Below are 27,133 nucleotides of genomic sequence, written 5' to 3' on the forward strand. Positions count from 1 at the left end.
TAGGTGAGTATACACACACACACACAGGCGATGGGGCCGAATAACATCTCGCCATGGGTCCTAAGAGAGGGAGCAGAAGCGCTGTGTATACCGCTAACAGCAATATTCAACACATCTATCGTAACAGGGCGACTACCTGAGGTATGGAAGACAGCAAATGTAGTCCCAATTTTTAAAAAAGGAGACAGACACAAAACATTAAACTACAGACCAGTGTCACTGACATGTATAGTATGCACTGTCATGGAGAAGATTATCAGGAGAAGAGTGGTGGAACACCTAGAAAGGAATGAGTTTATCAACGACAACCAACACAGTTTCAGGGACGGGAAATCCTGTGACAGAAACCTACTGGAGTTCTATGACAGTAAGACGAGAGAGAGAGAGAGAGAGGGGTGGGTAGATAGCATTTTCTTGGACTGTATGAAGGCACTTGACACAGTTCCCCACAAGAGATTAGTGCAAAAGCTGGAGGACAAGGCAAGGATAACAGAGAAGGCACCACAATGGATCAGGGAATATCTGTCAGGAAGACAACAGTGAGTCATGGTACTTGGCGAGGTGTCAGAGTGGGCGCCTGTGACGAGTGGAGTTCCACAGGAGTCAGTCCTAGGACCGGTGCTGTTTCTGGTATTTGTGAATGACATGACGGAAGGAATAGACTCCAAAGTGTTCCTGTTTGCAGATGATGTGAAGTTGATGATAAGAATCCAGTCGGACGAGGACCAGGCAGAACTACAAAGGGATCTGGACAGGCTGCAGGCCTGCCTCAGCAACTGGTTCAACTCTACTAAGTGCAAAGTCATGAAGATAGGGGAAGGGCAAAGAAGACCACAGCCAGAGACTACAAACCTCACCCAAGGAAAAAAGATCTTGGGGTGAATATAACACCGGGCACATCTCCTGAGACGCACATCAACCAAATAACTGCTGCAGCATACGGGCACCTGGCAAACTTAAGAACAACATTCCGATTTCTTAATAAGGAATCGTTCAGGACCCTGAACACTGTGTACGTTAGACCCATATTGGAGTATGCAGCACCAATTTGGAACCCACATCTAGCCAAGCACGTAAGGAAACTAGAGAAAGTGCAAAGGTTTGCAACAAGACTAGTCCCGGAGCTAAGGGGTATGTCCTACGAGGAAAGGTTAAGGGAAATCGACCTGACGACACTGGGAGACAGGAGAGAGAGGGGGGGATATGATAACGACATGTAAAATACTGAACGAAATCGACAAGGTGGACAGACAGAATGTTCCAGAGATGGGACACAGCAACAAGGGGTCCCAGTTGGAAGTTGAAGACTCAGAGGAATCATAGAATATTAGATAGTATTTCTTCAGTCACAGAATTGTCAGGAAGTGGAATAGTCTGGGAAGTGATGTAGTGGAGGCAGGATCCATACATAGCTTTAAGAAGAGGTATGATAAAACCCATGGAGCGGGAAGAGTGACCCAGTGAAGGAGCTAGGCCAGGAGCTGTGACACAACCCTTGCAGCCACAACTAGGCGAGTACACACACACACACACACACACACACACACACACACACACACACACACACACACACACACCCACCCCCACCCACACATATATATATATAAAGTAGTACTGGAGGCGGCTGTATGGCTCGGAAGTAACACCTAGGTGTTACTTCCGGTTAGTACTGGAGGCGGCTGTATGGCTCGGAAGTAACACCTAGGTGTTACTTCCGGTTAGTACTGGAGGCGGCTGTATGGCTCGGAAGTAACACCTAGGTGTTACTTCCGGTCTCCTCCCGAAAGGGCTGCGGCTGAGCGGTCCCTTTTTCACACCTATGTGCTAATGACCTTTTTCACACCTATGTGCTAATGACGTTTTTCACACCTATGTGCTAATGACCTTAACCCCGCCCACGACCACTTCTGTCCGACACCCTTCAATGATTCTACACCTCTGTTTCTCGCAGAATTTTTCAATGCAATACCATTATTAACATCTTTCAACACATTTTGTCCGTATTGTAATACTCCCGGAGCAAAGGTATTCAATAAGAATGGTATTGCTTTTCTGGCCATCCCACCGAGAAATGACAATAATCCTCCGCCCCTCCCTCTAGCTTTATATAATATGATATCATCTAAACCTCCCCCTTTCACCCTCGAAGTATCAAAGAGTTTCAGGAATGATTCCACTGAAGGAGGGGAGAAACTGGTTCTCATCTTGACGGTTCGTTCAATATTAACTCAACTTGATCATTCACTCTCGTTTTATAGGTCTTAAATGTAGTACACATACAGTAGAACACTTGTCATTATATTGAATTAACCTTCCTTTCTGATCAGCGAGCTTAATACTCACTTGATCAATTATCTTTATATTAAGTGGTTTGTACATTGTGGGATCATAATTAGATCTTAATGTATTAATATCAACTACTCCCAAAAGAGATACCAACTGATCGCCAAAATTAATGGGATCAATCAAATCACTATATATTAACATATAATTAATACCTAATTCAGGATCGGGTGGGTTTACCGCCTTCACACCAGACTCGTTAAAAATAATCTCTTTTTTTATTGGTAAAGACATACAAAATTTCATTACCTGAGAACCCTAGCATATCGCTTCCTTCTTTATCAAATTCCAACCCCACATAGCCGCTAGTAATATCAGAAGGTAGTATAATTTTTTTTTTTCAAGTTAATAACCACTCTGTTTATTCCTGAATGATATGTGAACACAATTGAGTTTTTGTGGATGATAATACCCGTTATCTTTTTAACTGCTATTAGCAGATTTACATTAATATCCTCATTTATTGCCTCTAAAATCCTTGTCATATCACCTCCAATAATTTTGCTCATATCAATTTTATGCATATATTTATTTAATGTAGATTTCTCATATTTAATACATATCTTCAAATTCTTTTGCGGTATATAATGCGTCTTGGGGTAAATTATATTTTTCAGAGCAACCTCATAATCAATTTTATTATCTAATATAATGGGATCATATAATTTATTAATGAAAGCCGAAGGTGTATTGGCGGGAAATAAATCAAGACTGGAATCACTACAGACGTATAGAAGACGTTCAGCCATCTCCACACTCTTATAACACACTGAGTAAAAAACATATCATCACAGAGTTTATATACTCACCTAATATGATATCCACGATGTTTCCTCTCTCCTTACACCGTCTCCTTTATGTAATAATTGTCTTCTCACTTTTGTATTCCTCACAAAATCAAAATGTATACCTGTTATATTTAATAAATGCTTTATTTCTGTTAAGTAATCAGAATCGATTCTTCTCGCTGATTTCACATTGTTTTCTGATAAAACATTTAATATTTCAATAATATTACGTCCAGTAATGGGGGTAAGAAGGTCACCATTCTCATCCCAACTCACCAAAGGATTTCTTTGCAATAATACCAACATTGATTTCACATATTCTATATTTCTCGCACTCACTCTTATGTGCATGAATCTTGACAAATCTGGGGTTTTCTGAGGTTTCACCGAGGTGAGAGCAGGTGGGTTGACTTCCCTAACGGGACTAACCTTAATCTTGCGTTTAACACCACGCTTCAAGCATCCACCTCCTCCTTCTAAATTCTCATCACCTCCCGATTTTACTATCTCGAGAGGTTTCCGATTCATAACTGAAGTTGGTACGATATAAAATTCTTTCATGATTTATTAAACAATCTTAAAATAATATCTACTGCTAGAGGTAATATAATACTAAGAAGATTTCCACCTCTGATACTCAGCAAATATTTCTTTTTACGCTGAAAACCAATTTTCTTACAAACTTATGATCTAATCTCGTTCTTGTACTTTTTAAATATTTTAGGGTCTAATGGTATTTTATTCTTGATCAAATTCTTGAAAATCTCACTGATACAACTTATGTGTGTTTTCTTAAACTGTTGTAATAAACTCTTCCGTTGATTGCGTGGGAGACTATTAAGTAATGTAATTAATTCTTTAATTTTTTCTAATAATGATTTTTTCATTGTACCTTCAACAAATCTCCTTCTTTGACCCACGAATTAAAAGTGGAATCATAGCCTTTATAAGATACCAAATAATGCGTAATTCCACCAATTTTTTTTCGTTTCAATACTCTGTCGATAATATATTCTGGAGGTGGTATGGTTGGGGTCAATTCTTCGCGATAAAATGTTCCTTTAATCTTTTCACCTTTCAAATCTTTCAAATGATATGTTGTTATAGGTTGAGAATTATTAATTCTATATATTTTAAATATTTCCTCTGTATTTTGTGTGTGAAACCCTCGGTTAAACGCGGATGATCTGCTAAGAGTCACTCTTGTTGTGTCTCCAACAGCCAATTTCTTACTGATTCGTTTCTTATTGGATCTTCCATTTTTATAATTTATGCGAAACTGATTCCTTATATCATTCAGTGTCGTAATACCATGGACTTGCAATGGGGTTTTACCACCAATCCCCGAGTGTGGAGTTGAATTATACGCATCTACTAATTCATTTAACACTTTTGAATAATTAAATGTATTGGCACTTGTCATATACTTGTATAATTTACGTTTCAACGTTTGCAAGACTCTCTCTGCCATGGAAGCTTTTGTTTCATTCGAAAATACATGATATAACTTTATATGCTTACTCTGGAGATAATTCTGTACCTGTTTATTTAGAAACTCCCTGCCTTTATCTGTAAATAATCTCGATATATTCTTCGCCTTTTCATTCTCCAATATGTTTTGTAATGCGTGTAAAGTGCTCGGTCCGTCTTTCTTTTTCATGAGTACTGCTTGTAAATATCTTGAAAAAACATCGATACACACGAGAATGTATTTATATCCATCATTATATCTGGATAATTTAGACATATCACCCAAATCACAGATTAATATCACTCTGGGTTTGGGAGCAATTATTTTCCTACGAGGAAACTTCTTAGGTTTAAGAATTTAAGAAATTTCTGACCTCTTTCAAGGTTATGGACGGATCAATCTTTTTTACAGCTGTATATAAACTGTTTACACCAGAGAATGATCCCACAGAACCAGGATCTCTATAAACCTTTTCAATTAATTTTGCTCGCTCCATTGGTATACAATTTCGTAGGAATCCTGACGTAACACATTGGTTCGCAACTGTAATGCTTCTGGTGTATTTAATGCAAGGTCTATGAATAAATAACCAAAGGGTGATCGATTTATAGCAGATTTATATATATTTACAAATTCTTTATTTTTTCCGAAAACTTGTCGCCCCAGAATCTCTACTTGTCCAAGATCCCTCATTTTAAATAAAGCAAAATGTGTGGCGTTTAAAGCCATGGTACGACTATATCGTCCTCCGTGAAATATATTTTGAGTAATCAGAATAATGCTTATATTATGATGTCTACCTTTAGTAAAACATTCGAGAATAATTTCACTGTTACCAGCTTTTAAAAATAGATCATCAACAATAATTATTGTATTTTCATCGGATGATGCAATGACATTCTGCGGGTCGATAATATCTTTACTTAATGTTAATTTATGAGATATCTCTGAATCTTGTTCTAAGGGGTGTGATGTCACCCCGCATATTATAATGTTGTGAAATTTCTCATGGTATAACTTTAATAATTTTGATGTGAAATAAGATTTGCCACTATTCGAATAACCGGCAATGATAATCCTTGATGGATAACGAAATATATCAACGTCAGCAGATGTGTATGTTGTCAAGTTCATTGTACTGTCGAGAGAGATTATGTTTACCATAGAGAGGTGACTTGTACACTGTAAGTGTTAATGGGTTTTCAAGATATATAACAGCTAAGTTAATGTGGAGTAACCTCCTGTTGCGGAGCGGGACTGCCTCACCAAAATTAGTTACTTTAGGGTGCCGATTGACACGGATGTTCGGTAAGGAGATACGTAATGACCGTGTGATTTTCTACCTTGGATGTGAACCGCATTTCATGGCGTCTGTCTGACCTGAGTTGATGCAGGTGTTCGGTAAGGAGATGATTATCTTAAATCTACCTTGGGTGTGAACCGCATTACATGGTGTCGTCGGAGGGGGAAGGGGTGTACAAAAATCATGACGCAATACTTTGGGGTGACCCATATAAGGTCAAGGAGTCTCTCAGAGCGAGGATTGTGTTTCCATCCGTCAAGCCTGGCTGACCTCATCTTCCAACGCTGAACCGCACATGGAGAAAGGTAAGTTGTACTTAGAAAATCTTGATATGTGGTGAAACAGATATTATTTAACATGTTTAATGTTATAACGAGGAAAAAATGTTTTGGGTTAATTTTTGTTGTTGGAGCATACGAGTGAAATTTTTACTGGGTTAGTGCGTTAATAAGTGAAATTCTTAACAGAGGATAAGAAAAGAATATACGCGAATTACTTGGAAGCATTAGTGAAGAGGAGATTGTCGATTAGAAGGCGACGATCGTTGGAAATCAAGAAAGGTGGTGTACATCGCAATGAGAGGTTGTTAGAATTGAAGAATGAGTGGGAACGCATAGATGTATTATGGAAGAAGGCTGTAGAAACAGGTATGTATCCAATTGTGATCTTTTGTTGTGAAAAAATATTTATCGTAAAAATGAGCTAGTCACTCGAGAAAGATTTTTGTTCCATTCATTAAAATCTTAATTCGTAATATGTAAAAAAAATTGAGAAGGGTGAAAGATTTTGTTCTATTCATTGAAATCTTAATATATAAAAAAATTATTTTGGGTTATGAATTGGATAAACTTTTTTCCTCTGCAGGAAATACACCTGGTGCTGTTGTGAAACAAACTGAGAGTAATGTTGCACAGCTTGGAGGTATGCCGGGGAATGAAGATGAGAGTGCAGGTAGATCTGCTAGTGTTTGTACCTCACAACGCGGAGGTGCGGTGGGAGGTGTGGATACTTCTGTCCCCATTAATGAAGATGATGAGAGAGCAACTACCTCACATGACGTGTCTGACAGTAATGTCGCACACAATAGTGGAGGTGAAGATGAGAGCCCAGAAATTATTACATACATCCAGAATTTTAGAGGTAGGCATACAGTGAGGAAATATAGTGTTCCTTCAACTTACAACAGGGAGTTAAGAATGTATTTACATGCTTATAGGGATTATTTTATAGATCAGATGCGAGATATGTATGATAGATCACCTCTAGCAATGTCGCTCAGAATCCACCCAATTATAGTTATAAGGACATTACGTCAAAACATATCGGGTGATGAACAAAATGGACAATTTGTGATAAATTTAGCGTTTGAGTTAGTAAGTGAAGAGGAAATCTCTGAAGTATTTGATCGATGGGTGGGAGCGATATTAGAAAGATACGAGACAGAGTTGCAAGATCAGGAAGGATCTGGCTGGATCATAGATCAAATCGAATCTTTCAGTATCGAGTACATTAAAGTAGAATTCAGAGTACAAGTAGGATCATATGTGGCATATCCCAAGAAACTGCGAGGGAGCCAATATGTATTTAATCCAGTGATTAATGATGGGTTATGTGTACTGCGTGCTTTTGCTGCCTATCAATGTCATAATAAGAATATGTCATGGAAACATATTCGCAGAGCAGTTAATACTAAGGAAAGATGTCTTAATCATGCAAAATCTTCTGTAGATGATTTCCCCATTACGCGTGATAAGTTAGGTATATTAGAGAAGGAAAATAGTGTCATTATATGTTTATCAATTAAGAAAGGATCAAGGTGGGACATTTATGGCTATGTGTCGTAAGGGGAATAAGAAATATAAGGACATTATGTGCGCGTTATTGTTGAATGAAAGTCATTTGGTTTTAATCAAAGATTTTGACGGGTATGTTAGAACGATAATGAAGGATCATGGTGTAAAGAAGCACTGTCGTAGTTGTTTGATGAAGTTGAATACACAGGAAGAGTTAGATATCCACGAAGATGGATGTAAAATCAATCAGATTCTCGTATTCCTCCCGGAAGGAACAACAGTACACTTTAAAAATTTTAGTCATACACATTCCAGCGAATATATCGGTGTATTTGATTTCGAATGTGCATTAGACACCACTCTCCCGGCAGGTAAAATTGAGTCTCTGTCATAAAGCCATTGCCTATTGTTATATTATATTTGATCGCAAAGGAGAAATAGTGTGTATGAAGAGTTATAAGGGGGAGGATGCTGTTAATCATTTCATTTTAAATGTTAGTGGTGAATGGGATAAAATAAAGTTTAGAAGAGAGTATCATGTAATCCATATGACAGAGGAGGATAAGATGAGACATGATTCTCAGATCACTTGTGAATTATGTAGTAACACCTTCAAAAATGCCCAAGACAAACATAAACATCATGACCACACTTTAAATTTCAATAATTATATTGGAGCCTATTGTGCTCGTTGTAATTTGCAGTGTAAAGATAAGAATGAGAAATTATTACTTTTTTGTCATAACATGTCGTATGATTTAGGAATAATTTTAAAGGAATTGCAGGTTGATAAATATGAAATTAAACTTCATTCGAAACAAGGGTTCAAATTCTTGAAAGTAGACATAGGTAAGGTTAGGTTTCAAGATTCTCTGTCTTTATTGAATGGATCTCTTTCCACGTTAGCAGATCAACATATCAAGGCAGGTAAATCCCTGAAATATACAGAGGCTATTCTGAAAGATGCGCCTCGGGATGTCTTACCTTTATTATGTAAAGGAAAACAAGTTTTGTGCTATGATTATATTGATAGTTTAAAGAAACTCGATGAAACAAAATTACCGAGTAAAGAACATTTTTTTAATTCTTTGAGAAATAGTGCTATTACCCAGGAAGATTATGAACATGCATTGAAAGTGTTTGACTTGGGTAAATGTAAGACTTTAGGAGATTACTTGATGTTATATCTCAAGACAGATGTTGGATTGTTAGCCGATGTCTTCATGGAGTGGCGTAAAATACTCAGATATTTATAAGCTAGACGTTAGTAATTATGTAAGTTTACCATCATTCAGTTGGGATGCATTCCTCTTGAAAACTAATGTGAAATTAGATATGATATATTCCCATGAATTATATGACTTCATTAAAAGGAATCTCAGAGGAGGGTTTACGTGTGCAATTAATCAGTATTCTAAAGCAGATAATCCCTTAATTAACCCTAATTTTGATGATGAGAGTGGAATGGGCACTCATATTTTATATCTAGATTTTAATTCTTTGTATGCTAGTGCGATGGTTGAAGCTCTTCCACAGAATGGTATCAGAAAATTATCGAATGAGGAGAAGAATGCTTTCCTCGATGTGGGATTAAGTAATGTTTCCTGTGAAGGTCAAAAGGGATATTGGATAGAATGTGATACCAAGCACATGTCCCCCGAGGTAGCTAGGCGCACTGATGAACTTCCTTTGATATTATCACACATGAATATATCAGAAGAGATGTTATCTCCTTATTGTGAATCTATATTGAAAAATGAAGGTAGAAAGATCCCCAAATCTAATGCGAAATTAGTGGCCACTCATTTACCTCAGAAAAATTATTTGATCAGTCTAGATTTGTTACAGTTATTACTGGAACTTGGGTTAGAGGTGGAAAAGGTTCATACCATATATGAATATACTCAGTCAAAATTTTTAGAATCTTTCATAACAACTAATATTGCACAGAGAACAGCTACAAGATGTCCTATCAAGTCAAAAGCCTTCAAATTAACTAATAACGCCATATATGGGAAATCATTGTTGAATATTACAAAGTATGCTGAATATTATAGTTATATCAATAATGAGAAAGCATTTGTTAGAGCGAGTAAAGATCCTTTCTTAAAAAATATCACACATTTGAATCAAGACAGAGTGATTTGTACATTCAACAAAGAGAAATTAGAAGTTAAACAACCACTTTATCTCGGTTTTCAAATTCTTGAGATTGCTAAAAAGAAATTGTATAATTTTTGGTATAAAGTTTTAAAACAACATTATGGTGAAGATGTAAGACTTCTTTATACCGATACTGACTCGTATATTTTTAGCTTGAAATGTAAAGATTTGTACACCGAGTTAAAAAAGTGAACCTTTGTTAGGATATATGGATTTTTCAAATTTCAGTCCTGATCATAGTAGATAATAGTAGAAAAGGTGAGCTGGGGTTATTGAAATCTGAAATGTGTGATAAACATATTAGTGAGTTGATAGCACTGAAAGCTAAAATGTATTCTGTCAAGATTGCTGGAAGATCAACTACTGTCAGCAGAGCCAAGGGTATCCCTTCACATTTTATGCCATTATTAACTCATGCAAGATATAAGAATGTTTTATCAAATGTAGATAGAGAATTATTCACGTGTAAGTCTATAAGTAACGTAAAAGGTGAAATATGTACAGTAAGAATTAACAAGAGAGGCTTGTCAGCCTTTGATGATAAAAGGTATTATTTGAATACTAATGAATCCTTGACTTATGGACACCCTGATATTCCACCATCTAAACGTAGGAGAATAGAGTGATTCCCACGTTGTATTACCAGAAATGAAATGGTTGTATAATAAATAAATAATGAAAATATTGTGTATTAGTGTTATCCTGAAATGTGAAATTATTTGGATTATCCTGGGTTAAGAGTGAAAATGTTTTCCTTATGTTGTATATGAAATGTGTAGGGGTAAGTCGACAAGATTCAGCCTGTGTGCGGGGTCATCACGTGACGTCATTGACATAGGGGGAAGTCGACAAGATTCAGCCTGTATGTGTGAGGTCATCACGTGACGTCACTGACCGCCGAGTAAACACACTTTTTAGTTCATTTAACTTTAATGAGAGGAATACTGACGTCACACTTGTTTAGACCTGTAGTAAGAGAAAGTACCATGCCCCATAGGAGAAGTTCATTTGAATGCTTACCCTGAGAGGGGGGGGAATCCAAAAACTTTGATCCGAGGAGATGGAGTCTTTCGTATTATCCAGAAAAAAAAATTCGAAAAAATTTGGGATGGGGGTGAAAGTGGGGGGAATCCAAAAAACTTGATCCGAGGAGATGGAGTCTTGGTATTATCGAGAAAACTTGATCCGAGGAGATGGAGTCTTTCGTATTCAGAAAAAAAAATTCGAAAAAATTTGGGATGGGGGTGAAAGTGGGGGGAATCCAAAAAACTTGATCCGAGGAGATGGAGTCTTGGTATTATCGAGAAAACTTGATCTGAGGAATTGGAGTCATTGTATTATCGAGAAAATGAAATTCGAAAAAAAAATTGGGATGGAGGTGAAAGTGGGAGGGGCAATCCAAAAAACTTGATTCGAGGAGAGTACAATAAATTCAAAAAAATTTGAAATATATATATATATATATATATATATATATATATATATATATATATATATATATATATATATATATATATATATATATATATATATATATATCCAGCTACAGCTGGATGCCCTGCCGAGAGGGAGCCCCGTTCACTAGCAGCCAACAATACCCACAACCCAGCAAACCACCCCGACGGGATCACCATCTATCCTTGGAAGAATGGCAAGCTCTTAGCATGGGACTACACCTGTGTGTCCACACTGACTGACACCTATATACATCACAGTGTAGGGGAGACAGGGAGGAGCTGGTGACCACAGGGAGGAGTACAAGATCAGCAAGTACAGGGACATTAGCCAACAGTATCAATTTGTCCCAGTGAGATCAGAGACCTTGGGATCATGGGGAAAAATGCCACACGTTTCCTTAAACAATTGGGTTCCAGACTCATCGACACCACCAGGAACCCAAGGGCAGCCACTTTCATGTTCCAGCACCTCAGCATAGCCATCTAGAGGGGAAATGCTTGCTGCATACTTGGCTCGCGTCCAGCCTCGGAGGAGCTGGAGGAAATTCATGATCTTTGATACATTGTACCATTGTATTCGTGTTCGTTTTTTTCTGTAAATGTATTCTGTTTATTAATAAATGTTCACATAGAATATAAAATATATAGGGGGTGGTAGGAGAAGAAAATATTCAAACAGCTCCTGGGAGAACCTTGAGTTTTCCCTGAGGTACGTTTGTCTTCTCTGAGGATGAGGGTCCCCATTCCAGCTATAGAGGTGGTACTTCTCTACATTAATATATATATATATATATATATATATATATATATATATATATATATATATATATATATATATATATAATATATTATATTATATATATATAATCAATAACACTGCGACTAGCCAAGAACTCGAACCCACAGGACCACCAAATCCTACAAAGAATCACGCACGCAGCTGAGCTAGGTGTTTTGTCTTGATCCGAGGACATACGGTAGTGTGGGTGCGTCTGAGCTAATTTCATTTTACTCCCTGTTTGGTGTACTAGCCTCCAAGAGCAGTAATTTATATATATATATATATATATATATATATATATATATATATGTAACCATGAACAAGTGGTATTTAATCAGTAACAACACTGCGACATGGCAAGGACTCGAACCCATGTCGTTTTGGCCCGCCTCATGGTGAATGAAAAATCACATGACACTCTAACCCACAGGACCACCAAATACTACTCGTTCGTGGTTACAATAATATATATACTGCTTGTGGAGGCTAGTACACCCAACTGGGAGTAGAATGAAATTAACTCAGAGGCACCCACACCACTATATGTCCTCGGATCAGGTTAAAACACCTAGCTCAGCTGGGTGCGTGATTCTTTGTAGTATTTGGGGGTCCTGTGGGTTAGAGCGTCATGTGATTTTCGTTCGCCATGAGGCGGGCCAAAACAACAGGGGCACGAGTCCTTGGCTAGACACAGTGCTGTTATTAAATACCACTCGTTCGTGGTGTATATATATATATATATATATATATATATATATATATATATATATATATATATATATATATATATATATATATATATATTCAACAAGTCGGCCGTCTCCCACCGAAGCAGGGTGACCCAAAAAAAAGAAAGAAAATCCCCAAAAAGAAAATGCTTTCATCATCATTCAACACTTTCACCACACTCACACATCATCACTGTTTTTGCAGAGGTGCTCAGAATACAACAGCTTAGAAGCATATACGTATAAAAATACACAATATATCCCTCCAAACTGCCAATATCCCAAACTCCTCCTTTGAAGTGCAGGCACTGTACTTCCCATTTCCAGGACTCAAGTCCGACTATATGAAAATAACCGGTTTCCCTGAATCCCTTCACTAAATATTACCCTGCTCACACTCCAACAGATCGTCAGGTCCCAAGTACCATTCGTCTCCATTCACTCCTATCTAACACGCTCACGCACGCTTGCTAGAAGTCCAAGCCCCTTGCCCACAAAACCTCCTTTACCCCCTCTCTCCAACCCTTTCGAGGACGACCCCTACCTCGCCTTCCTTCCCCTATAGATTTATATGCTTTCCATGTCATTCTACTTTGATCCATTCTCTCTAAATGACCAAACCACCTCAACAACCCCTCTTCTGCCCTCTAATACTTTTATTAACTCCACACCTTTTCCTAATTTTCACACTTCGAATTTTCTGCATAATATTTACACCACACATTGCTCTTAGACAGGACATCTCCACTGCCTCCAACCGTCTCCTCGCTGCTGCATTTACCACCCAAGCTTCATACCCATATAAGAGTGATGGTACTACTATACTTTCATACATTCCCTTCTTTGCTTCCATAGATAACGTTTTTTGACTCCACATATACCTCAATGCACCACTCACCTTTTTTCCCTCATCAATTCTATGATTAACCTCATCCATTGTTTTTTAAAACAGTTTGTGACAGAGCCAACTAGGGGAAATAACCTCCTTGACTTGGTTCTTGCCAGTAGGGAAACACTAATAATCTTGAGGTTAATGATGAGCTCGGGGAAAGTGATCACAAATCACTCAGTTTTAATATATCATGGAATTCTCCTAATAATGGCAATCAAGTCTCTGTCCCTGACTTCCGCTTGGCTGATTTCATAGGACTGAAAAATTACTTAGGTGGGCTGAACTGGAATGACCTGACTAAGGGTCAGGTAGGTGGTGATGGTTGCCGATATGACGCTTTGCAGGGCATAGTTCTAGCTGCTCAGTCAAATTATGTTCCAAATAGGGAAATCAGATCAAACAAAAATGATCCTAAATGGATGAACAATAGATTAAAATATCTAATTGGTCAAAAGAGAGGCATATATAGGCAAATCAAAAGAGGGGAGGGGCAAATAAGAAATCGATATATTCAGTTAAAGAGAGAAATAAAAAAAGGAATTAGAAAAGCAGAAAGAGATTATGAGGTTAAAGTTGCAAGAGATTCAAAGACTAACCCAAAAGGATTCTTTCAGGTATACAGAAGTAAGATCAGGGACAAGATAGGCCCACTTAAAAGATCCTCGGGTCAGCTCACTGACAGTGATAAGGAAATGTGTAGAAGTTTTAACACATACTTCCTCTCAGTTTTTACACAGGAGGATACCAGCGATATTCCAGAAATGATAAATTATGTGGAACAGGACGATAATAAACTGTGCACGATTAGGGTCACAAGTGACATTGTCCTTAGGCAAATAGATAAATTAAAACCTAACAAATCCCCAGGCCCTGATGAACTGTATGCAAGGGTTCTAAAGGAATGTAAAGAGGAGCTTAGCAAACCTTTGGCTAATCTTTTCAACATATCACTACAAACTGTCATGGTGCCAGATAAGTGGAAAATGGCAAATGTGATACCTATTTTCAAAGCAGGTGACAGGTCCTTAGCTTCGAAATATAGACCAATAAGCCTAACCTCCATAGTGGGAAAATTTACGGAATCAATAATTGCCGAGGCAGTTCGTAGCCACCTTGAAAAGCATAAATTAATCAACGAATCTCAGCATGGTTTTACAAAGGGGCGTTCCTGCCTTACGAATCTATTAACTTTTTTCACTAAGGTATTTGAGGAGGTAGATCATGGTAATGAATATGATATTGTGTATATGGACTTCAGTAAGGCTTTTGACAGGGTCCCACACCAGAGACTATTGAGGAAAATTAAGGCACATGGAATAGGAGGAGAAATTTTTTCCTGGATAGAGGCATGGTTGACAAATAGGCAGCAGAGTTTGCATAAATGGGGAGAAATCAGTGGGGAAGCGTCACGAGCGGTGTTCCACAGGGGTCAGTGTTGGGCCCCCTGCTGTTCACAATCTACATAAACGACATAGATGATGGCATAAAGAGCGACATCAGCAAGTTTGCCGATGACACCAAAATAGGCCGTCAAATTCATTCTGACGAGGACATTAGAGCACTCCAGGAAGATTTGAGTAGACTGATGCAGTGGTCGGAGAAGTGGCAGATGCAGTTTAATATAGACAAATGCAAAGTTCTAAATGTTGGACAGGACAATAACCATGCCACATATAAACTAAATGTAGATCTTAATACTACGGATTGCAAAAAAGATTTAGGAGTTCTGGTTAGCAGTAATCTGATACCAAGATAACAGTGCATAAGTGTTTGCAATAAAGCTAATAGAATCCTTGGCTTCATATCAAGAAGCATAAATAATAGGAGTCCTCAGGTTGTTCTTCAACTCTACATATCCTTGGTTAGGCCTCATTTAGATTATACTGCACAGTTTTGGTCACCGTATTACAGAATGGATATAAATGCTCTGGAAAATGTGCAAAGGAGGATGACAAAGTTGATCCCATGTATCAGAAACCTTCCCTATGAGGATAGACTAAGGGCCCTGAATCTTCACTCTCTAGAAAGACGTAGAATTAGGGGGGATATGATTGAGGTGTATAAATGGAAGACAGGAATAAATAAAGGGGATGTAAATAGTGTGCTGAAAATATCTAGCCTAGACAGGACTCGCAGCAATGGTTTTAAGTTAGAAAAAATCAGATTCAGGAAGGATATAGGAAAGTACTGGTTTGGTAATAGAGTTGTGGATGAGTAGAACAAACTCCCGAGTACAGTTATAGAGACCAGAACGTTGTGTAGCTTTAAAAATAGGTTGGATAAATACATGAGTGGGTGTGGGTGGGTGTGAAGTGGACCTGATAGCTTGTGCTACCAGGACGGTTGCAGTGTTCCTCCCTTAAGTCAAAGTGACCTGACCTGACTAGGTTGGGTGCATTGGCTTAAGCCAGTAGGAGACTTGGACCTGCCTCGCATGGGCCAGTAGGCCTGCTGCAGTGTTCCTTCGTTCTTATGTTCTTATGTGTAGTGTGACCTAAGTGTAAGTAGAAGTAGCAAGACATACCTGTAATCTTGCATATTTATGAGACAGACAAAGGACACTACCATCATGTAAAACAATTACAGGCATTTGTTTTACATTCACTTGGCAGGACGGTAGTACCTCCCTGGGTGGTTGCTGTCTACCAACCTACACACGTCGAGAATTGTATGTCTCAGCGTATATACACTGAGAGTTTAATTCCTATTTTAGAGATTTAAGCCTCTTCAAGGGGGGCTCCTTGCTGTGGTGAAGAGGCTCTTGGTCTGAGGAATCAGACCTGTCGGTCTCCTTCCTCAGACCGAACCTAATTACCCCCCAATCCCCCCTCTATCCCATCCTCCCCTTTTTCCTTTCCTCCTCCTCCTCCCCACCCCTCCCTTTTGCCATTCCTCTTTTTGGCCTTTGGGATTTCTCCCACAGGCACGCTAGTTCCTAGGTAGGGGAAAGGATACAGGGGTCCATCCCATTCCGTTGAGGTTCTTGGCGGTGGCGTAGTTTGCCGTGGAATCTGGATCGCCTGGGGATGTCCCGATCCCTCTCCGGTACCCCAGAGTAGCTTTGGGTGTCTTTCGGGCGACGGGTGTATCTCTGGAAGCCACCTTTCGGATTCCGGGGGTGGTGGCCGAAGGAGGTATGCTTTGTGGCGGATATCCGGCCGCCCTCTCTTTTGTCCACCGAGGTAGCTCGGCAGATGTGAGGTTGCTATCCCAGATTGCTGGTTTACTGGCATGAAGGGTAGGGTATTGCACGGGTTCCATGCTGCATCTGCGCTACTAGCGGTGCTGAGGTCCTCTTGGGTGCGGAGGGAGATTTCTGGCCCTTTCAATCCTCCTGGGAACTATTACTCCCCGCTCCCCCCTTTTTTTATTCTTTTTTTATTTTTATTTTCTTTTCTTTCTTTTTTTCTTAAAAACAAACGAGTAACCTAACCATGGAGAAGCCAATCCATGAACCCACTACCCCCGGGCCCCTTCTTGATACCGCACCCCATTCTGACCCTGCCTTGTTTTTAGACCACTCTTTGGACACTCCTGATGCCCCTGTACCTCTTGCTGGTGCTGTTTCCTCACCCGCTTCAGGTACCGGGGCTTCGACTGACTCCTTCGATTTGTCTGAACTCCGCTCTCCTTTGACTATGCTTCCAGCTTCTCCCTCTAGGGTCCGGCAATTTTTGAATCGCCCGCCCATTTCACACCGGACCAACTCCGGTCCTATTCCTAAACGCCAACGTCAATCTCCTGATGATGCTCCTTCGTTACCTTCCCATTCTACTCGGAAAAGACCGACACGTCATGCACTCCCTCTCCACGCTCGGTTTCGGACCACACAATGGACTAAATTCTTTACTTTAAGACCGACTTCTTCTTCTGCCTACCTTTCTGACCATAGTATTGGCAAAGCACTCCTGCGTCATGTTGGTAGAGATATTTCATTTCATGCTCTCAAGAGCGGTACGCACATCGTCACTGTCCAGAATGCTACCCAAGCTCATGATCTTTCTCTCCTTTCGAATATCGATACTACTCCTATCACTATTGAAAAACATCTTTCTCTCAATTCTTGTAGTGGTACTGTCATTCTGCCCCATACCATAGTCCAACAGAATTTCCAGTCATGTGGCAATGACATTCTTGAACAGCTGGAACTCCAGGATCTCCCAATCCTCAAAGTAGACACTTATGTCCTTCCTGCCCGTGGGTGGAGACGTTACCCTTGCAATGTGGCTCGTTTAACTTTTGACAGCCGAGAACTCCCGTCCTCTGTATATGTCGCGGGACATCGGTTACAAGTTCGAAAGGTGATACCTACACCGCAACAGTGTAGAAATTGCTGGCGTTTTGGTCACCCAGCGAAATATTGCAGATCTATGGCCGAATGCCCAGTCTGTGGTGGCGACGACCATTCTAATACATCTTGCAGTCAACCTCCATCTTGCCTTAATTGTAATGAAGTTCACCCTTCGTACTCCTGCCGTTGCCAGGTCTACTTAAATGAACATGAAATCCGTTGCCTCAAAGAGGCAGAAGGTCTCCCTTGTGCTATGGCAGTTACTCATCTCCGCCTCCAAGGGAGACTACTCCGTGTTTCTTATTCTCGTATTTCAAAACATCCCCCCACTTCTGGGGTCCCATCTTCTGCAGCCTCCTCTGTTGTTACCCCTCCCAGAGCCACTCCGGCATATAATCCTTTTGCTGTCCTTGGCTCTGACGTCCTGACTACAACTCAGTCTGTTTTTACATCTTTGCGTCCTTCCTCACAAGCCCCAGTATCGACAAGACCTCGTACGACACCTAATACCAATCGCCCCTCTACTTCTCAGAAGTCCAAAAAATCCACATTGCTCAAATCTTTGCCACTTCCTTCCCTTCTTCCACCTCCACACTTTACCTTTCCAGTCTCTCTGCCTAGTTCTTCCCCTCTCTCTGGCTCTATTACAAGTGTGGAGATTCACCCTCCTCCTCGTACTATGCCTTCCACCCCTGTCCCCTCCCAAGTTTCTCCCTCTTCTGCCACCTCCCAGGTTTCTGCCTCTTCTGTCCCCCCCCCCCCACACTTCATCTCCAGCCCCTTACACTCTTTCCTCCCCCTCTACTTTGGTATAGTCCATTACTGTCCCAATCTTTACTCACCCTCCCCCTTCTATCTCCAATATGGTCTCCCATACATCTTTGAATTCAGAAACACGAAGTCATTTCAGAATATATTGCAGAGACTAAACCTTCAATTTACACTGATTCACTTCCTGTTCCTTCTCTTCCCTCTCCTCCATCTTCACAACCCCATTCTTTGCAACGCTCCATTCCTTCGCTGCTTGAACGTCTTCCAATGCCACCACACGTTGACTTTTCTAACCCCTCTAGTCCGTAGGTGCCTTTCCCTACGGATTCCTGGTATTTTTTTCTTCATCGCCAATCATGGCCTATTTACAGTGGAATATCTGCGGCCTCAGGGGTAATCGGGGTGAGCTTCAGATGTTGCTTTCCAGGTTCTCCCCTGTTGGTGCTTGCTTACAAGAACCAAAATTACACTCGGCTGTTTTCCAACCTATCTCAGGCTATAATTTATTGTATTCTTCGGATCCTTTCTCAGATGGGACCTTTAATGAGTGCCCTTCTTCTACGCAATGATATTCCGTACTGTCAACTATTTGTCCATACCTCGCTGCATTACACTGCAGCCCGTATCCACTTGAATAAGTGGTTTACAATATGTTCTTTATATCTCTCTCCTTCTCGAGCATTTTCTATCCCAGACTTTGCCTTTCTTGTTTCATCCTTACCACCACCACTTCTGTTACTTGGTGATTTTAACACCCACCATTTCCTCTGGGGGGGGGGGTCTCATTGTGACTCACGTGGCATCCAGTTGGAGGCTTTTCTCGCCTCTCACCCCCTCCATGTTTTAAATACGGGTACTCCCACCCATTTTGATCCTCGTACTCATACTCTCTCTTGCATCGATCTATCCGTCTGCTCTTCCTCCACTGCCCTAGACTTCACCTGGTCTGTTCTACCGGACTTACATGACAGCAATCATTTTCCAATCATTCTTACTTCTCCTTCCTATTCACCACCTTTCCGTAGCCCTCGCTGGCAATTTGATCAGGCAAATTGGGATCTTTACTCGCAACTCACTGCTTTTAGTGAGGTTCCTTCTTCATCCTCCATTGATGAGCTCCTACACCTCTTCTTGACGTCAGTTTATACCACAGCTTCTCAGGCAGGCATTCTCAGAAGTGCGTGCCTTGGTGGTCTCTTGCTTGTGCTCGTGCAGTACGTTTGAAACGTGCTGCATGGGGCAGGTACCGGTACAATAGAACCGCTGAGAGACTTTTTGATTTTAAGCAGAAGCGTGTGATCGCTCGCCGTGTCATCCGTGAAGCTAAACGCACTTGCTGGCGAGACTATGTTTCCACCATCACCTCTGCTTCTTCTATGAGTGCAGTCTGGAAAAAAGTGAGGAAATCGAGTGGTAAATACTCTCCTGGCCCAGCTCCTGTTCTACGGGTCGCTGGTGTTGATGTAGCAAACCCTCTCGACGTTGCCATTGAACTTGGCACACATCTGGTCCGTATTTCCCGGGGGCTCCATCTATGCCCCTCGTTTCTTTCCTCAAAGTCTGCCAGAGAGTTAGTACCCTTGGACTTTTCTTCTCTCAGAGAAGAACAGTATAATGTGCCTTTTACACTTCAAGAACTGGAGGCAACGCTCTCAGCTTGCCGATCATCGGCAGCTGGGCCTGACGACATTCATATTCGTATGTTACAACATTTACATCGGTCAGCCCTTGTAGTCCTCTTACACCTCTTCAATCTTATTTGGGCACAAGGAGTTCTTCCCCAGCTGTGGAAATCTGCCATTGTTCTCCCTTTCCGCAAACTGGATACTACAGGACATGATGCCTCCCACTATCGCCCCATCGCTCTTACTAGTGCAGTTTGCAGAGTGATGGAACGTCTCGTAAATCGACGTTTAATGTGGTATTTAGAGACACACAACAGTCTCTCCGCTAGTCAATATGGCTTTCGTAAGGGCCGTTCTACCATAGACCCCTTACTACACTTGGATACGTATGTTCGTAATGCCTTTGCGAATAATCACTCAGTTATTGCCATATTTTTTGACCTTGAGAAGGCATATGACACAACTTGGAGGTATAATATTTTGGCCCAGGCCCACTCCTTAGGCCTCCGAGGCAATCTACCATCCTTCCTTAAGAACTTTTTAACTGACAGACATTTCCGTGTTCGAGTCAATAATTTTCTTTCCCCAGACTTCGTCCAAGCTGAAGGTGTCCCTCAGGGATGTGTTCTAAGCACAACACTTTTTCTCCTTGCTGTAAATGATTTGGCCTCTGTTCTTCCACCCAATATTTGGTCATCAACCTATGTTGATGACTTCGCTATTGCTTGAGCAGGCGCTGACTGTCATCTCATTGCAGTTTCTCTCCAGCATGCGGTCGACCATGTTTCCACTTGGGCCACCATGCATGGGTTTAAATTTTCCAGTACCAAAACTCGCCAAATTACTTTCACTAGATGCTCTGTCATCTCCGATCATCCTTTGTATCTCTATTGCTCCCGTATCCCCGAACGTGATACAGTCAGGTTTCTAGGCCTTCTCTTTGACCGTAGGTTATCCTGGAAACCTCACATTACCTCTCTGAAGGCAACTTGTCACAGCCGGCTAAACCTTCTTAAAACCCTTGCTCATCTTTCCTGGGGAGCTGATCGTCGAACTCTGCTTCACCTACATTCCGCCCTCGTTTTATCGAAACTCGATTATGGTGACCAGATTTATTCAGCGGCCTCTCCTGCTACTCTCTCTAGCCTTAACCCCATCCATCACCAAGGATTACGTTTGTGCCTTGGTGCTTTTCGCTCTTCCCCTGTTGAGAGCCTCGATGCAGAAGTGAATGTTCCATCCTTGTCTGATCGTCGTGATGCCCATTGCCTTCGCTACTATGTACGCTCTCACAATCTCCACAATCCTTCCATTTATAGAATGGTCACCGATATTAGTAGACATTCTTTATTCGTTCGCCGCCCCTGTTTGCTCCGTCCCTTTTCTCTTTGCCTACATTCGCTCGTCTTCCCTTCAGTTACCACCTTTATATGTTCATGTAGCATCTCACTTTTCCCTACCCCCCTGGGAAGTTCCAGCTGTTCAGATCTGTTCTTTCTCACTCCCTTGCTCGAAAGCTCAACTGCCTACGGTGGCTTCCCGCTCTCTTTTTCTTGATCACTTCCACTCCCATTCTCATGCCATCGCTGTGTACACAGATGGCTTTAAGTCTTCAGACGGCGTCGGATTCGCAGCAGTGTTTCCGGACAGCGTCATGTGGGGGCATTTACTATCTTCAGCTAGCATTTTTACTGCTGAATTGTATGCCATTCTTGCAGCACTTATTCGTATCGCATCTATGCCTGTGTCATCATTTGTGGTAGTCTCAGACTCCCTTAGTGCTCTACAGGCTATACAAAAATTTGATACGTCTCTCCCCCTAGTTCTCCGTATCCAACTTTGGCTACTCCGTATCTCTACGAAGCATAAAGATATTTTTTGTTGGGTGCCTGGTCATGTCGACGTACAGGGCAATGAACAGGCAGACACTGCTGCGCGGTCAGCAGTACATGACCTACCAATTTCCTATAGAGGTGTTCCATTTCTGGACTATTTTGCTGCAATAACTACCCACCTTCACACCCATTGGCAACAACGTTGGTCAACTCTGCTCGGTAACAAACTTCATTCTATTAAACCGAGCATAGGTTACTGGCCGTCTTCTTGTCATCAGTGCCGATGTTGGGAGACCACTCTCTCCCGCCTTCGCATTGGCCACACTCGTCTTACTCATGGGTATCTCATGGAGAGGCACCCTGTTCCTCTCTGTGAGCAGTGTCAAGTTCCAGTATCGATTAGCCACATTCTGTTAGACTGCCCTCTCTATCAACGAGCACACAGAATTTACCTCCGTCCTCGTCTTTGTTCTACTACTCTCTCTTTACCTTCCCTTCTTGCTGATGGACCCTCCTTTAATCCTGACTCTCTCATTGACTTCTTGACAACGACTGATTTACTCCACAAACTCTGATGATGATACCTTTCGCACTCCCCTCAGCCCTTTCTAGTTCAGTCTCTTGCTGCCCTTTACCCTTTCACCATCCACTGCCCCGCTGTTATCCGTAACCTATTACTCATCCATCTCCCTTTTGCCACCTGATGCCCTCGCTTCCTTCCTGCCCTGCAGTGCTGTATAGCCCTTGTGGCTTAGCGCTTCTTTTTTATTATAATAATAATAATAGAGATTTAAGTATTCTTGACTGGTGTTGAACAGGTTACGTGCAGCTTTGACACCCATCTAGACCATAGGCTTAAAACCTCACTAACCAACCAGTAATCAGAGAGCATCAACTACGCTGGAGATGTTTCTACTTCTCATTAAAGAGGCAGTGTGTGCTTGTGCCTGAACAGCTTACATTTCCTAGGGGGACCTCACAGCGAGTGGACAACTTGTCCTTAATGGGGGCAGTTTCTTCAAAAGGCGTGCATAAAATGCTTTATCTTAGTAAATAGACCATCAGGAGACCCAAGCTCCTCGGTGTCGCAATCTGCTTCGATAAGAATTAGACTTGATTATTTAGACATAAGATTAACACTCAACTCTCAGATAATGCAAGCAGTGTTCACGTTATCAGTCAGATAATATTTGTGTGTGTGTTACTTACGAGTGTAGTCACAAACATGAAAATAAACCAGAAAGTCGAGAGGTGGGAGAGAGAACTTGCAGCCTTTCGATTTCTTAACGGAGTCTCGTCTACAGCTGGAGAGTGAGTTTAGTCATAGTGTATATTAACATTTTTCATCCTCATAAATTGTTTGAAATACTTTTTTTTAAGTTTTAACAATATAGAGCTTACAAAATGAATCTAGGTGATATAAGCAACAGAATGTAATGATTGAACCAAGGGACTACCAGTCCTACATTGCGCAACAAAATAAAGCTATAAACAGTGAAGCATTGTCACAGTAAGAATTTATTTTCACCTGCGTCTTTTTCTTTGCACACAAAAAATGCTATTTAAAATCTGTGAAACCTTTTCTCAAGAGTTGGTAAAAACAGAGTTATTGCTCGCTGAAAATGATAGTACAGGCCTTATGAAGCTCCTCTGTATAGAACAGTTTTAACTAAATGCGACTGAAAAAGCGCATCCTAAATTGAGCAGCACATGGAGAAGCCTTCAGAGTGCTAGTCAATTTTAGAGGCAACTTTTCAATCATGGTTACAAAAAGTTTATATAAAAAAAGCCTTATGAGAGAGCCGACTGTAATACTTGTTTTCATTACCACATGTCACCAGCTTATGTTGTCAATATCACCACATTTCACCAGCATATGTTGACAGTACCAGCACATTCCACCAGTATATCTTGTAATTACCGTCACATGTCATCAACATATGTTGTCATTAAAATCAAATTCGGCCACGGCATATCATTATTGATGTACGTCACTATTATATGATGTCATAATCACTTGTCAGTCACCACCTGCCACCAGCGTATTACATTACCAATGCTTTTTTCTTCAGCTTATCACCAAATACTGCTGATATATTTTGCGAACCACAAAGTAATTCATCCGACTTCCACATTTACTCTCCTATGTTTTCATTAAAACATTTTGTATTATTTTTTGTAATTAATTTTGATATAATAGTCTAGAATAAATTAGCTGCACACTATGTATACCCAATGGGTTGTATTTCTCTCAGCGTATATATGCTAAGAGTTTTCTTTAATCCCTATTTAATGGATTAAAGTATTCTTGTAATAATGCTGGTAGAAATACCGAAAATATATAAAGTAAAATGACACAAGTGCAACTAATGTGACATTTTATTGTGGCAACGTTTCGCTCTCCAGGAGCTTTATCAAGCCGTTACAAACAATACATGGACACAGAGGGTATATATAGGCTTAGGATGAGGTGTAATACTAGTGGTAGTAGTAATAATATAAGTTATAATATAAGTATAATATAAGTAATAGTTTTTTGATCTTTTAATCATGTGCAAGTTGATTGTTCTACCATATTGTATTACTACTACTATTACATTTGTGATCACAGTTGTGCCTATGCTAGCCTTCCTATGGTGTATAACTATACCTAGTTGGATGAATTTATTGTAGTCAGCTGGCCCAGTGGCTAACACGTCGGTCTTGAGTTTTACAACTCACTGGTAGTTCAGTTCCCTGCCTGCACCGTGGTTTGTAAAGATATACTTTATTATAGTGTCTTCGGTGCCGATTATTTTTCCAGTATGTAATTTTGGCTTCTTGTTCTTCCTGTTGATGGTGCTAAATAATATACCTTATCTATTTTTCCTGTATTCTTTTACCGTATGATCTTCCATGTGGTTTCTGTATCCTTTTTTCCTCCTGTCATCCAACGAAAGCATGTGTATATGTATATAATGTGCATGGATATCACTTACTGGTTGAACGTAACTTATATAAACTAACCACATCACCTGCCTTCACGACTGAATCAGCCTTGAGGCATATCAGTCTTATCTTAAAGATTGTAGCCTAAATTAACTCCACCAGACTGGATTATGTTCTCTGTTATGTCGGTGGTAAGTAATATCAACATGTGTAACATTCAGATATGTGATACTGGCGAATGGCTCTTGATCCAGGTAACTGGAGTTGCCATTTTATTGTATCCTGGTTTACCTTCCATTCTCCAAACGCTATATGACCCAGTAACATAATAACTTCAGCATTGCGTGCATATATATATATATATATATATATATATATATATATATATATATATATATATATATATATATAATTAGCTAAAGAAAAGATCCTGGTTGATCTATGTACTTCGATCTTGGTCCGAGAGCAATAATTTAAAAAAAATAAGATGATTACAGGTTACTGTATCGGCAAGCGGGTGTGTGAAACAGGTGGGTGTTAGCCCTAGTTGTAAATCCTGAGAGCCGGGGCAGGAGTATGACGTCTCATTGAGGGACTTGTTTAAGTTCATAGTTGATAAATTAGACACATGTGCAACACTTGGGTATCTTGAATGAGGAAACGTTTCGCTACACAGTGGCAAGAAGTGGCTTATATACTGTAAGCAGGTGAGGTGTAGCAGTCGTAGGTGGTATCACATTTGACAAATCAAAATGTGGAAGTAGGTCATGCCTAAAGGTTAGGCAAGTGAAGAATTTCTTGTATTAAGATCACAAGATAGGAATTCTTCACTTGCCTAACCTTTAGGCATGACCTACTTCCACATTTGGATTTGTCAAATGTGATACCACCTACGACTGCTGCACCTCACCTGCCTACAGTATATAAGCCACTTCGCACATATGGTGTATTCTTTTCTAGACTGATGGATTGATTACATCGACTCAAGGCTGATGAAGCCACTGTGTGGCGAAACGTTTCCTCATTAAAGATACGCAAGTGTTGCACATGTTTCTAATTTATCAACTGTCGGTTCTCTGAACCATTCATCTAAGTTTAAAGTTCTTTCACTAGAGATTTGGTAACTTGGGAAAAGAAGGAAGGATAGGTAAGGATGGATTATGGGAAAGGGCCAAGTTGGTAGGGAGGGCTAATATAGGTGAGTGGCCCAACCACTTTGGCGCATATTAATATAGGTGTTTGTGTGTGTGGTATAAAGCATAATAATCAAATGATCATGTATACCACACCACCCATTAGACACACTTGTATAGGAGATGCATACGTACATGGCACAGGAGGAAAGTTACTCAGACTTGTTATAGGGCACTTGCTGGTGCTGGTGGTCGACTGATTTGGTTCTGAGGCGGTATCCTGTCATAGGTGGTTTTCAGATGGTACTTGGTTAGATGTAAGGTATCCACAGTAAGGGTGGTTTTATCTGTCTTAAACATAGGCTCTGGTGGTACCCATTCTTCTATATTTTCAGGGAGCCCACTCAGGATCTTTGGTCTTGCGAAGTCCTCCTTGTGTATGAAACGTCAGACTCTTTGTTGGAGAGACATCCTGTAGGTCCGATGAGGAAGTATATGATGCAGTCAGTGGTGTTAGTTGGCTGGGGTGGGTTTTTATTGTCTGATATATAGAGTTCTTGCATGGTATAGTTGTCACTTCTTCAGTTTGTACAGCCTGACATTTATTGCGTCGATCTCCTGTTGGATGTGCAGATCTTCCATTCTGATTCTATCCCTAAGTCTAGTGCCTGTGATAAAGCAGAGTGCCTTATTGTAGATTCTTTGCAGCCGTAACATGTTTTTTGTTGCTAGTGACATGGGCACAAGGATATTCAAGCATAGCTCTTATCATCTTATATAACTGCTTCTTGATATGAGAGGAGGACTTTTACTAAGTTTACCTTTTTGATG

At 40.4% G+C, this 27,133-nt stretch overlaps 3 protein-coding genes across 6 annotated transcripts in view; 2 read left to right on the plus strand and 1 right to left on the minus strand.

The window, feature by feature from the left end:
• Positions 1-9,500, plus strand: part of LOC128692620 (uncharacterized) — a 442,432-nt gene extending 432,932 nt beyond the window's left edge. For both annotated transcript variants that reach the window (XM_053781826.2, XM_070089877.1), the window contains exons 2-3: positions 6,373-6,552; positions 6,770-9,500. In XM_053781826.2, coding sequence (XP_053637801.2) covers positions 6,829-7,749 — 921 coding nt within the window. In that variant the 5' untranslated portion in view covers positions 6,373-6,552; positions 6,770-6,828 and the 3' untranslated portion in view covers positions 7,750-9,500. The remainder of the gene's footprint in view (positions 1-6,372; positions 6,553-6,769) is intronic.
• Positions 1-27,133, minus strand: part of LOC128692621 (tripartite motif-containing protein 10-like) — a 44,205-nt gene that overhangs the window by 15,779 nt on the left and 1,293 nt on the right. The window lies entirely within an intron of this gene.
• Positions 21,133-27,133, plus strand: part of LOC138853418 (uncharacterized) — a 119,338-nt gene continuing 113,337 nt past the window's right edge. The window contains exon 1 of the mRNA XM_070089876.1: positions 21,133-23,552. Within this exon, the coding sequence (XP_069945977.1) occupies positions 21,638-22,816 (1,179 nt within the window). The 5' untranslated portion in view covers positions 21,133-21,637 and the 3' untranslated portion in view covers positions 22,817-23,552. The remainder of the gene's footprint in view (positions 23,553-27,133) is intronic.

The sequence above is a fragment of the Cherax quadricarinatus genome, chromosome 30 (assembly GCF_038502225.1).
Source record: "Cherax quadricarinatus isolate ZL_2023a chromosome 30, ASM3850222v1, whole genome shotgun sequence".
Lineage (NCBI taxonomy): Eukaryota > Metazoa > Arthropoda > Malacostraca > Decapoda > Parastacidae > Cherax > Cherax quadricarinatus.